Genomic DNA, 13,565 nt, shown 5'->3' on the forward strand with positions numbered 1-13,565 from the left:
GTCAGGCGTTGGACCTCGACTGATCTACTTTTGATGACCTGTCCTGAAGATATCATCAATCGTTGAATTTTGGAACCCCCCTTTAAAATACCTTATTAGCAAGTTATTAGAGAAGAGTCCCTCATTTATGACTCTCAGTAATAAGCCACATGGGGGACCAGTGGCAAACAATGTCTCTAGCTCTGGAGGTCCTGGGAAGCACACTGATTTCAGCAAGAACTGTGTAATACTTAATTTTTCCTGTGGTGGCGCTGCAGGGGAGTGGAACATTTGATGCTGATTTCCCACAAAAATTACAGCGGATCATTGGGGATCTTAGCAGGTGGACACCTTGTGATCAACTTATGCTTTGGGGTCTTTCAAACAAAATGGTTTTGTTAATAGCAAGTAACCCCTTTAACCCGTAATTGTCCAGTGGTGTCTTTTCAGTTGCTCTTTATAAAACTGCAAATGAAGGTGAAAAGCTGGTTTCTATGTGCAGGCTGAAGAGTCACAGTTTGGTGTTTATAGCCATTTATGACAAATAATTGCAAATACCATATAAAATGACATTTATTACAGGGGGTAGACAAAAATATGGAAACACTGTATGAAATGCATGCAATTTTAACCATTAGCACTGAGCTGCCCTTTGGACCCCTGCTTGGCTAAGAGCTTTCCTGGGAAATTTGTGTTTACTTCACCTCTTGCCCTGCTCTCGGTGGTTTGGGAGCCGGCTGGTAACAGCAGCTGATTGGCTCAAACCCCTGACCAATGGAACCTTGTAGCTCGGGCAAATAGTCACTTCTAGACGGCAGCATCTGTGTCATATTACTTCTACTTAAAGGGGTTGTCCCGCGCCAAAACGGGTTTTTTTTTTTTTCAACCCCCCCCCCCGTTCGGCGCGAGACAACCCTGATGCAGGGACGTACAGAAAGCTTACCGGAGCGCTTACCTTAATCCCCGCGCTCCGGTGACTTCTATACTTACCTGTGAAGATGGCCGCCGGAATCCTCTTCTTCCGTGGACCGCAGCTCTTCTGTGCGGTCCATTGCCGATTCCAGCCTCCTGATTGGCTGGAATCGGCACGTGACGGGGCGGAGCTACACGGAGCCGGCATCCTGCACGAAAGGCTCCATAGAAGAAAGCAGAAGACCCGGACTGCGCAAGCGCGGCTAATTTGGCCATCGGAGGGCGAAAATTAGTCGGCACCATGGAGACGAGGACGCCAGCAACGGAGCAGGTAAGTAAAAAACTTTTTATAACTTCTGTATGGCTCATAATTAATGCACAATGTACATTACAAAGTGCATTATTATGGCCATACAGAAGTGTATAGACCCACTTGCTGCCGCGGGACAACCCCTTTAAGCTACATGGGATTATAAATCATATTTCAATGTAACATGTAGAGACCGATTTTAAGGCATGCATTCTATACTGTTTTTCCATATTTTTTTTTCCAACCCCTGTATTTGGTAATGTAAAAAATTTTCTTGTAAATATTCAGATTTCCAGTCTCTTTGGGACTTCAAGCTAACCATTCTGTCTATTGCGGAGAAACTTTGCAAGGAGTGGCCTGGACTTTTCTACTATATTCGATCACCATGTAGGACAATTGGATGTCCAGATGAGTTTGAGTGGCCGGATATGGAAGGAACAGAATCTATCTACGATATGTATGTACTTGTATCATAAAAATTCAGCCAAATTGAGACTGACCTTCAGCACTTCAATTTTATATTTAAAGGGGATTTCCAGTTCATTGAAAGTGATGGCCTATGCTTAGGATAGGCTATCACCATTAGATTGTGGAGGTTCAACCCCTGCTGATCAGCTGTTTGCAGGAGCCACGGCACTCCTGAAAGCACTGTGTCCCCTTCATTGTATGCATTCTCTACTTTTAGTAGCAGCTATGCTTGGTAATACATCTCTTCCCCATATCAACCACAGCTGCTACTAAAAGTATAGCATTATGTAAACAGTGAATTGGACTTGGCAAGTCAGACCCCAATCAGGCTAAGGCTTCTTTCACACGAGTTTTCACGGCCGGCTGATATGCGCTGTGATCTGATGCATTGGATTCCAATGCATCAGATCACATGGACGTATTTGCGAGACGTAAAACACGTTGGGCCCAAAACACAGTTCTGGAACTATGTTTGGGCCGGAATACGTCGGCCGCTGCATGGGCTCGTATGGGAGCCCATTGCAGCGGCTGTAGGTGGGAGGGAGTTTAGCAGCGTGGCTGCTAAACTCCCTCCCTCTATTCTCCTCCCCTTCCCTGTGCAGGCTTACCTGTCTTCCTCCCCGCTCATTCGGTGTAATGGGAGGGGGCGGGTTGGGGGCGGAGCTAAGCGACGATCCGTCCCGCCTCCTCCCATTGATGGCTATCGACAAGGGGCGGGGCATGGGTGGAGCTAAGCAGCCACCCTCTCCCACCCCTTTCCATAGCCATCAATTGGAGGAGGTGGGGCGGACCAGTGCTTAGCTCCGCCCCCCATCTCGCCCCCCTTCCATTGCACAGACCGAGCAGGGAGGAAGACAGGTAAGCCTGCGATGGGGAGGGAGGGGAAATGGGAGATGGCCTGGTGAGGTCAGGACATTTGCGCCTGTTCACCAGGTTTTTCGCCCCCAACGTAGCGTATAATGGCCAGCCGATATGCGCTCGTGTGAAAGAAGCGTAATACTGATGGCCTATCCTAATGATAGGTCATTAGTTTTAAAGAATTGGATAACTCCTTTAAACCTTCTGTTTTATAGGACACTTACAACAAAACAATCACATTTTAAGGGTTTTACCAGAATTACAAGTAACCCCTATCCACAGGATAGGTATAACTTGCTGATTGGTGGAGGTCTCACCACTAAGACTCTCACCGATCTCTAGAACAGGGTCCCATGTTCCCCATCCTCCTCACTGCACCCTACCTCCTGCAGTAAGGAGAAGAATGAATGGAGCGATGATCGTGCCAAAGTGCTGCTCCATTCTTTTTCAATGGGACTGCAGAGATAGCCAAGCGCTTAGATATTTCCTTCAGCCCCATTGAAAAGAATGGAACGCCAACCACGCATGCTCACTCAATGCTCCATTCAGTGATTCATCATTGTGGGTTGGAGAAGCAACCTGGAAATGATGAGAAGAGGGGGACACTTGATCTCTGCGCTCAGCCGTGAGATTCCCACCAATCAACAAGTTATTCCCTGTCTTGCAAATAGGAGATAATTTGTAATTCTGGTACAACCACTTTAAAGTATTTGCTTAGAGTTTGGAGATGGGCCTGTGTGTGCTTGATAAAAACTATAGGGGAGATTTATCAAAGGTGTTTTGCCTGAATTTTGTCCTAACAGTGCACCTGTCTTTTAGGGTTTATTCTGATGTGCGTTACACTGTCTCTCTCTGCAGGGGGAGGAAGCGGGCTGGGCGGGAACAGTGTACTGAGCTCCCGCCCCCTCTCTGCCCCTTGCCACTATTTGCAATGGGAGGGGGCCGAACTTAGCCCCGCCCTTGTCCCGCCCTCTCATTGCAAACAGTGGCGAGGGGCGGAGAAGGGGGCGGAAGCTCAGTGCACTAGCTCCCGGCCCGGCCCGCCTCCTCCCTCTGCAGGGAGGGAAAGCGTATATCGGCCGGGCGTGAAAACCCGGCTGATATACGCACATCAGAATAAGCCCTTAATTTATACACTAGGTTCCACTATTTTAATTTGCCTAAATTTGTAGACATGATTTAGGTGGTGCAGCTAGATTAGATTTGATTTATAATGGTTGACTAAAAAGTTGCATAAAAGTCGTACAGCTACTCCAGAGCCGAGGAGGCGTATTTTCAACACAAACTTTCAAACCACAGTCAAAGAAAGTATTTGCACCTAATTGAACATGCTGTGTGCGACATTTTGAAGAATTAGGTGCATTTTAGGCATAAGCATAACTAAATAGTCGCAACAAAACTGCACATATGATAAATCTCCCCCAATATTTTTAGTAGAGTCATTTATTAGTTAATTCTATTTTTTTGGGTTTCCAACTTTTAGGATAAAAGAAGACTTTAAGACCTGTGAGACGTGTTGTAACACAGTCAATATGGAACTTATCTTACCAAAAGGTAGAACAAGATGATTGCTGAATCTAAAATAATTCTTATAAATATCTAAGAATGTTATATTGATTTTTACTGCTAAAAACATTGGTGCTACACCCTGGACTAGCAGTAAAGGCCCATTTACACGGAGCGATGATCGCTCAAAAATTGCAAAAAAGCGATAGTTTGAGCCATCATCGTTGCATCTAAACTCGCGGCCATCGTGCACTTTTCGGGCACTGCTAGCTGATCGTTAAATTCAGGCCAACCTAAAAATCGGCGGTCAGCCTTATCAGCAGTTCTCCGCGGGTAGTGCTGATAGCACTGTTTCCCGTCAGAGAACAAAGGAACTGAAAGCAGATAAGAGCCCTCAGGCTATTAACTGCTTTCAGCTAAGGCTTCATTTGCACCCTTAATTGCTCTTAAGTAGCTGAGTAGCTACTTAATAGTTTATGCAAAATGATCACTCAAAGCTGTCACTCAAACTGTCGTTTGAGCGATCTTTGAGCGATCACCGCACCGTGTAAATGGGCCTTAAGGGACTCTCCTGATAAGAACTGCCACAAATGTTTCACAATTGAAACTATCTAAATTAAAGCTGATTTACACACAATGAATTATTGCTCAAAATTTGTCCAAACGATGGCTTTTCAGCTATCATCTTTGTGTGTAAATGTGTGCCCATTGTGCACTTACCGTGCACTCTTCGTCCATCGCTGAGTTCAGCTCAGCATAAAAGCCATTGTCCCTGATAAAAGGGACGGCATTCTGAGTTCTCTGCAGACAGCGCTGATAACATAGTTATTAGCCGGTAGCCGGCGGGAGAACAATGGACATGTATTTAAAGAACAGATCACCTGCTGTTCTGTAAATACATCTTCTAGCAGCTGATTAACATGCAAATGCTGTTAATTAGCTGCTAATGGATATTAGTGGCTAATTAACATCATTAGTAGCTAATGCAAAATGATCACTCAAAGCTGTCCGTTTCAGATGAATTTTGAGCGATGATCTTTGTTTGTAAATGGACCTTTAATTCATCAAGTTACTTGTCAGGCCTCCAAGGACTCTACACTGCTGTAAAAGTGGCTAGTCTATAGGTGAAGGTTCAGGGACATGGGTGGAATAATTCGACCAGGATGTAGCAAAATTTGCCGCAGCGGAATTCAGCCCCATAATCCAAAGGGCTAGCTGCAGACTTTGATGCGGAATTGCAGGCTGATTTAGGCCATTTTCATTCCGCATCAAAATCAACATGGTGCCGTACGGATTTTGGTTCCGAATTTATCATGGTGTGGAATGCGGAGAATTCCGTCCGTGCAAAAGGCCCTTTAGACACATATCTGCGTCTTGGATTCTGTCATAAACAGAAACCACAACCCAGTGGCAGATCTGTTGCACAATGGACACTGGCGGTGACTGAGTAATAATGGAGTCAATCAGATTACATCACAATATCCATCAATTTGATGAGAAGAATAGCGCTGCATGCAGCACTACGTTTATCATTAAAAACATCAATATCTGCTGCAACGGCTCCTGGTGGAGGCCAGTGGTTGCAGCTGAAATCTTCCCTCCGCAGTTGTGCCTTCAGGTATGTCCTCAGCTGATGGCATATAAGACAAGGAGACGATTTCTTTGCCAAGTTTCTGCAAGGACATTTGTTAACGGAACTTGCCCAGAATCCGGCAGATTGATGAACATGTTTTAGTGGGTTTTAGTGTTCAATGTCAATTTTCTTATAACCCATCTTGATGTAAACCTTTAAGACTTTGATTAACCTAAAATACTAACTTTTCCTCAATATGTCCTTCTATACACAGCAACAGGCCACACAAAGGATCCTTTTCTGCCGCCAACGATTCATGTCACCAACTATGGTGTAGCGTCTATTGTATCACACCAGTAAAAGGGAGAAGAAAGTTTCATGCAATGTGATGTCTACAATGAAGTATTGACTCTTAGCAAGAAACCCATTGAAGCAGTTCCAAGGTGTATTAATATTATGGCTGAAATACTATATTTGTATGTGAAAATCCCTAAATCCTCTTGATTCTATAAAATTAAATTTTTAAAGTGACCCGTCGGGCCTGGAGAAACAAAGATGGCTGCACCACTTCTCTGACTACCTGTGCATAATATGCATTGGTAATGAAAGGCACTACATGCTGCTCTGATTGGTCAGTGCCGATCATGTGGACAGCACTGGTTGATCATTGAGCAAATTAGGTTGAGTGGTTTGCTCGATAATTGTGCAGTGTAAACGCATGCAGTGAAAGGCCAATCAATGATAAATCGCGGATCAGATCAGATGCTTGTGCTGTCTTTTTTTAAAAACTCCTTACCAGATGGTTGTGAGTACCAAAAATACGAGGTAGACCCCTCACACATAGTGGCCCTTCTTCTTGCCTCAAAACAAAGGATAGAAAATAGGAACCATAAGAATAAGGACACCATACTGTTTCTAGGACCCAGAATCCATTTGATTCCCTGTTGCAGCCAGAAGGGGTCGCACATGTACGTTGCATTCTCCATTTAAGTCTATGGGATATAACAAGATGGCTAAGTCGGTGCCTCATGTGACAACTTGAGGGATGTCAGCTGAGTGGTCGCCATGGCTTTGGTAAGTTGGATGGCACACATGTAAGACTTCACTCCAACATAATGAATTCTGTTTAAAACTCGTCGCCTGACAACTTTTATTATTTTCAAAGGAATTCACAAAACATAGAGCCCATAATAAATCCTGGCCATTTGGCCACTAGGTATTCAGGGGCCAAGCCCACCATCTGCACCCCAAAAATCATGCACAATGTGCCGTATGCTAAGCCTGCTTCTCTCTTGACCCCGTCACACTGCAGCTTTTTTTGATTTAGATTTTTCCATCCCCATTTTCAAAAAATCCAAAGTTTTTATATTTTTTCGGTGACATAGCTACATGGGAGCTTGTTTCTGACGGGATGAGGTGTATTTTCCAATGGTACAATTTAATATGCAGTGCATTAAAAAACTAAAACATTTCAGATGTAACGGAAAAAAACACAATTTCAGCATCGGGGGGGGGGGGGGGGGGGGCTTGTGTCATCCATGATGATGCAATAAAGATTGCATGCTATGGATTATTTACATGAGTGTATATCAGCCAGTGTTTTCACGGCCGGCCGATATACGTTTCCATCTAAGCAGTTCTCCCCTCCCCCCCTAACCGACTCTCCGCCTTCCTCCTCCACTCCGGTGTTTACAATGGGAGTGGGTGAGATGGGTGCGGACCAAAGCTCTGCTCTGTCCAACCCGCTCCCATTGCTGGTTATGGGAGTGGGCGGGGAGGGGATGGGAGCTTAGCTCCGCCTCACCCCACCCACTCCCATTGCAAACTGCTCGGAGGGGAGGAGAGGGGAGGAGAGAGACAGAGAGCTGGTGAGGGGGAGGGGAGGGGGGACTGCTTAGATGGAAGCGTATATCGGCCGTCCGTGACAACACCGGCCGATATACGCTCATGTAAATAAGGCTTTATCTTCATTGTGCTGGTAAGTGCAATTATGGTAATATTTTTTGTTGTATTAATAAAAAAAATAAAGTACCTTTAAAAATTAAAATAAAATGGCTTTCTGTGTTTCTAGCTTGTTTATTTTTCCACCAATGAGCCAGTGTGGTCTTTTTTTTTGTGAGGTGACGTGTATTTTTAGGGTACATATAGCTTTTAGATTACATTTTATTCAACTTTTCTTGGAAATTGGGTGTTAAAAAAAACACATCTATCATTCTCTCTTTTTCTTCTCATGGCATTCACTGTGCAGGATAGATAATATAATATTTTAATAAATTGGCCTTTGATACCAATTTTTTAAAATTCTTTTCATTTTTTGATGCTACAACTTGGAAAATGTTAGTTTTTTTCTTAAAAAATTAAAAAAAAAAAAAATTTACTAATAATTTTAAAAATATATATTGTTCTCAGTTTCATTTGTTTTTAGCCCCCATAGGGGACTTGAACTGCCAATTGTCTGATCGCCTGTATAAAATACTGTAATACTTCAATTTTGCAGTAAATCATATATTTACTGGCATTGTATTAAGCCCTGTCACAGCCAGAGCTCAATAGGCAGAAATCCATGACAGGCCTGAGGGGCCATCACAATCTTGCCACAGATGAGCCATTTGGGTGACAAAGGGATCTTCCTCTCTCCTTCTGTCCATTTAAATGCTGCGGTCATAACTGGTATCTAACGGGTTAACAGCTGAGATCTGAGTAACTCTAATCCCAGCCATTATAACTAGGTGTTGGCTTTCAAGGACAGCCAACACCTGCTGGGTATAGAACAGGCTTGGCTTCCAAGCCTGCTCCATATAATGACACCTGACGAGTGCCGTACATGTATGGAGTTCATCAGGAAGGGGTTAAAAGATCTCTCGCACTTGGCTGATAATTGTTCTCATTAACCAGCACAACTGCAAGGAACACTCTTTCACTGCTGACCACTTTTTCTACTCTTTGGCCCCCTATTGGCAAAAACATGCTACTACAGTAGCCACTCTGCCACACTCAGACTTGAAAGAGTACGAGATCTCATGCATTGTCACTAGAGATGAGCGAGCGTACTCGCTAAGGCAAACTACTCGAGCTTGTTGGGTGGGGGTGGGTTAGCATCTAAAAATGCTTCTGCACAAGACATCATGACATCTAAGGCTAAGCACTGTAGCAGGACATCCGCTGCACATAAACCTCCGCAACTGCCCTCTTTTGACTCCGTCCCGTCCTCCAGTAAGCGGTGCATTGCTCCCCCATGCTGTATTTAATTGGGGAATACATCAGCGCTGGGAAGGAGGACATAAGAGAAATGATTCAAAGATTAGCAGCTGCCTGCCCTCCTCTGGGTCTTTCTGGTCCTCCGCTTGCTTTCCTGTACTGATTTCTTTATTTCATAGGATGCAGCATTCTGCAGGAAAGTCAAATAAATGATATTTGTGATTTACAAAGGGCGTTCCAGAAAAGAAATCTGCTCAAAAAGGGTGGACATCGGTCCAAACGAGAGGTGGTCTTTTTAAAGAAGTCGAAAGTACTTGGACTATAAGGTAGCTGAAAGTCTGGTCTTCACAGGGGTGGTCCCCTCGAAGAAGTGGTTTTCTACAGAGATTTCACTGCATTATAAAATAAATCAGAGTGGAATTTGTAACAAAAACATGGGGCTAAAAAGGCAGACTTCCACTTTTATACAGAGCAGGTTTTGCCAATATTTCATATTTTTTGTGCTGTCACAACTAATAATGAGTTAATAGGAGCTGTTATTTGCACTGCTCATATTCTTGCGCTTTGCTGCCCTCTAGTGGTAAATGTTATATTTGTTTCCTGTATACTTATTGTAAATTACCAAGATGCCTTTCTACATGTAAGGCCACCTGCACATGGCAGAGCCAGATTCCGCATGCGGCTTCCCGCAGCGCATTCTGGCTCTGACTGCAGCCGGCATTCACACATAACAGTATTTTCTCTTCTTTCTGTACTGCGTATGATCGTGGCGAGCCGCCGTCAGACATGCACAGTACAGATTTTTTTCTTCAAATGTTTATTTTCCCCCCGCTATCGCTAGGTGATAACGTGGAATCCACGACCTGTCCGCAATGTTAATTGCGGACGGATCATGGGTCAAACTGCTTCCATTGATTTCGATAGAAGCAGCCTGCACAGAATCCACACAAAAAATGGAGCATGTTGCTATTTTTATTCCCCGAGCGGAAATTGCAATCGATTTCTGCTCGTGTGCAGGAAGAATCGATTTCCCATAGCATGCTATGGACTGTATCTGCCGCAGATCCACAGTGCGGCCACCCACCACATATTTCACAGCAGAAATCTGCCCGTGTTCAGACGGCCTAACCCCTCTTGTTTTCCATGTCATATCCATCCTTTGGACAGTCCCATCTTTTTTTTTGCTCAGAATGGACATCACAGACCTGAAGAGAAGACTTTCCGTTGACTTTACTATACAAGCAGAGTTTCACCGTTGCATCCTCCTTCCTGAAATCTCTATATGCAACTGGTTTGGCTAGAGCGCGGATCTCATCTGCACCGGCCGGATTTTCTTTCTTCAGCACAGTGGATCCACCCGGACGTACAGGATGCATGCACAGTGCATTGCTTTTAATGTCCTGCTTTCCCGCGGATCAGTGGCATGTCCACAGTAACAGCTGTGGCTGTGCCACAAATATGATGGCTTCCATCGACGTCAATGGAAGCCGTCCCGTGGGATCCACAGAAAAATGGAGCATGCTGCGATTGTCATGCGCGTGAAAAAAATAAAAATAAAATAAAAATCACATTCGTATACCTTAAATTGCCCTGCGGATGCTAGTGCATCCCTATGTATTTTGCGCTCACATAACGCACACTTCTAAAAGAACCAAGGGGTTCAGGTAGAAGTGTTCAAATGCGCAGAATTTGAAGCGCAAAAGAGCACATACCTAAAAGAGATAGGACATGCACTATCTTTGGTGCGCATTTTGCAGGAGTTTCCATTGACTCCTATGAGCCAATAGCTTCCCCACTGCTTACAGCAGGACGTTTAAAAGGTGCTTCTGTTAACCCCTTAGTTCCCCGCAGGGATGAGGGGACTCCCCAAGGGCTCTGTTAATCCCCACAATGTGCTTGACATATGTATGGACTAAATAAAGATTTCAGTTATTGCTTTCAATAATCATTTATTGGTCTACAGCAAACAAAACATAAAATGTGCATGGTTATCATTAATAAATATACTAGGCAATTACATATGTTGTAGTTTGTTATTGTGTTTTTTAGTTTATTGTATATATCTCCATTACCAAAACCCACCATAGTATATATCTAGCCTAAATAACAAATCTTAATACAAAAATACGCCTTAGTTGAATTTTTTTTAAATTCTCTATTTCGGTCCTTCGTGGCTATTTACATTTAGAGCATTTTCCAATAGACCTGCTAATGGGACTATGGATTTTCAAAAACCAGATATATGCTAAAAGAGGGTCCTCTTGGCAATCAGGTAGTACCTTTTTTAAATTATGCTTTTTAATACAAGGGGATCCCACCAATAAAATGTATACGCCTATAATATACTTTCTGACACAAAAAAAACCCCTGCTCATAACGGATATCTAACTGATGCAAATGGAAACTATCCATTTTTTAGGGATTTATTTGCTGTAATTTACGGTAATTACATCGTTTTTTTCTTCTGCAAAGACAAAAGACGGATCTATTGATGATGGATAAAGAACGCTGATGTGAACCCAACCCAAGTGTTAAAAATGTTGTCTCATTAAAATTAGAGAATAGTGTGATACTACGTTCCCCCTGCAGCTCAGTGTACGACTAACCACAGCTAATAGATAATGGCCAGGCTTCACAACAGCCAGACCCACGATTATCAGCAGAATGCCAGGGAGGAGTTAACTTGAAGGGGACTTTTTCAGATGGTGGTTGTTCAACAGTCTAGCAGACCAACAATCCTACTATACATACGGTATATATATCATTATAGCTTAAAGTTAAAGAATTTCACTTTTAGGCCGCCTGCAGACGAGCGGAAATCCCGCCGCGGGATTTCCCGCGGGATTTCCGCCGCTGAAAGTCTGCATAGGAGTGCATTACAATACGCACTCCTATGCAGACGGCCGCGGTTTGGCCGCGCGAAATCTCGCGCGGCAAACAAACCGCGGCATGTTCTAATTTTCTGCGGGGCACGCACTCACCTGGCCGCCGGCTCCGGTCTGCGCATGCGCCGGCTGCGCGGCAGCCGGCACATCAAAGAGCCGGGGCCGCCAGGCGCGGGTGAGTACGCGCTCGTCCCTGCAGGCTCTGGGGTCGGATCGCGCGGCGAGATTTCTCGCTGCCGGATCCGACCCGCTCGTCTGCAGGCGGCCTTAGTATATAATTTTTTTTCCATATGTACATCATAGAATGGTAGAGTTGGAAGGGACCTCCGGGGTCATCTGGTCCAACCCCCTGCTCAGGGCAGGATTCACTAAATCATCCCAGACAGATGTCTGACCAGCCTTTGCTTGAAGTATATGTGAATGAATATATATATATGTCACTTGTTGCCTTGGTGCCTTTTACACAGTTCTGAGAACACCCAAGATGGCACAGCATGCCCTTCTATTACACTATCCATAAGACTAGGCGAAAAGAATAACTGTTCTAACAAGTGTCAGTGTGCAACAAATCAGGCACAATCGAATTTCCACTTTTATGTGAAACAGTAGTTTATGGCACATTAGGAAATGTTACTATAGAGTGGTTTGACCCCTTTCAATAGCTAAATAGTGAAATAAAAGTTGGCTAGAAGACAGAAAAGGAATGATTTTTGGACATGAAGAGCATGAAAGTATCATTCTTTGCCCTATTGTAAAAAAAATACAAGAGGGCTTCCAGAGAAGTTAGGAATCTCTTAAAGCAAATCTTGGAAGTCAAGTTCCATGAAACAAGGGTCATCGAAGCTGCCTAGAGAACTTCCGTTTGAGATCTGAAGACTGACCACCTCCGAGTTCAGCGATGAAGCCCCACTTTGCTGTGCAGCTTGATGCAAGAATGTACAGATATTCGGAACAAGCTGAAAAGAAAAAATTACCAGATGTTACTAAGGATACAACTCTACCTTCGTGTTTGTCACATTGTAATATTTTGCATATTACGTAACAAAAACTAGCTTGCAGTTCCATTTTGCTGAAATGTTATTCAAAGATGATGTCACTATTTGTGACGCTATTCTACTTATCCCATTGCATTCCAGACATATGCATGCATGGTGGAGGGATAGATTCACGCTACGGCCTCTCTCTGCTGTCTTCTCCCCCACTGCTTCAGGAGCCTGCCGATCAGCTTCCTCCATGCAGGGGAGAGTGACAGCGGCGCCGGTAAGAGCAGCGGAGGGGGAGGAGTCCGATAGGAGGCCGATGTCTGGTACTGCTCCCCTGCCTCCTCTACCTCCAGCACCTGTCACCGCCACCCCTGCTGAGAGGCAGATAGGTTGCTGAGTAGCTTCCCGGCCGAAGTATCTTCCCCGACGGCCGCCTGGACAACATTCTCAGTGACTGGCAGGACCTATGAGGCCGAGGAAGGGAAGGCAGCCACCACCATTAAGGAACAGAGGGCGTCGCCACCCTGTCAATCTTGTCTCCACCTCTACTTCCTGGTGGTGACAAGATACAATAATACCCACAGTTGGCATGGCTACTTGGTCAATCAAAGCAAAGGTTGTTCTATTTCAATCTTTCTGGGCATCTACTAATTTCCAGTTATAGTACCTTTTCCTTTACCCTGTTTAGACTTGGATTGACTATATTGTTTGTAACCCCTCTGTACCTGGTCTGTATTACTGACCCCCACCATTGACTGACCTTGGCAAGTGTTCACTCTGTTTAATGTTTGTACCCCCTGAACTGCATTGTGACTTCAGTACTCACCACGGCTAGTAATGGTCTATGGATTTGCTGGATCTTTTGGTGTTGCATCTGACTGATCTTAACCCGG

At 44.4% G+C, this 13,565-nt stretch overlaps 2 protein-coding genes across 3 annotated transcripts in view; one reads left to right on the forward strand and one right to left on the reverse strand.

Annotated features, from left to right (window-relative positions):
- Positions 1-7,103, forward strand: part of LOC136582796 (malignant fibrous histiocytoma-amplified sequence 1 homolog) — a 31,337-nt gene extending 24,234 nt beyond the window's left edge. Inside the window, exons 8-10 of the mRNA XM_066584050.1 lie at positions 1,490-1,658; positions 4,011-4,081; positions 5,881-7,103. Coding sequence (XP_066440147.1) covers positions 1,490-1,658; positions 4,011-4,081; positions 5,881-5,966 — 326 coding nt within the window. The 3' untranslated portion in view covers positions 5,967-7,103. The remainder of the gene's footprint in view (positions 1-1,489; positions 1,659-4,010; positions 4,082-5,880) is intronic.
- Positions 7,104-10,742: 3,639 nt separating this feature from the next.
- Positions 10,743-13,565, reverse strand: part of LOC136582166 (interferon regulatory factor 3-like) — a 43,092-nt gene continuing 40,269 nt past the window's right edge. For both annotated transcript variants that reach the window (XM_066583001.1, XM_066583002.1), the window contains one exon: positions 10,743-12,645. In XM_066583001.1, the coding sequence (XP_066439098.1) occupies positions 12,484-12,645 (162 nt within the window). In that variant the 3' untranslated portion in view covers positions 10,743-12,483. The remainder of the gene's footprint in view (positions 12,646-13,565) is intronic.

Source organism: Eleutherodactylus coqui, chromosome 11 (genome assembly GCF_035609145.1).
Source record: "Eleutherodactylus coqui strain aEleCoq1 chromosome 11, aEleCoq1.hap1, whole genome shotgun sequence".
Classification (NCBI taxonomy): Eukaryota; Metazoa; Chordata; class Amphibia; order Anura; family Eleutherodactylidae; genus Eleutherodactylus; species Eleutherodactylus coqui.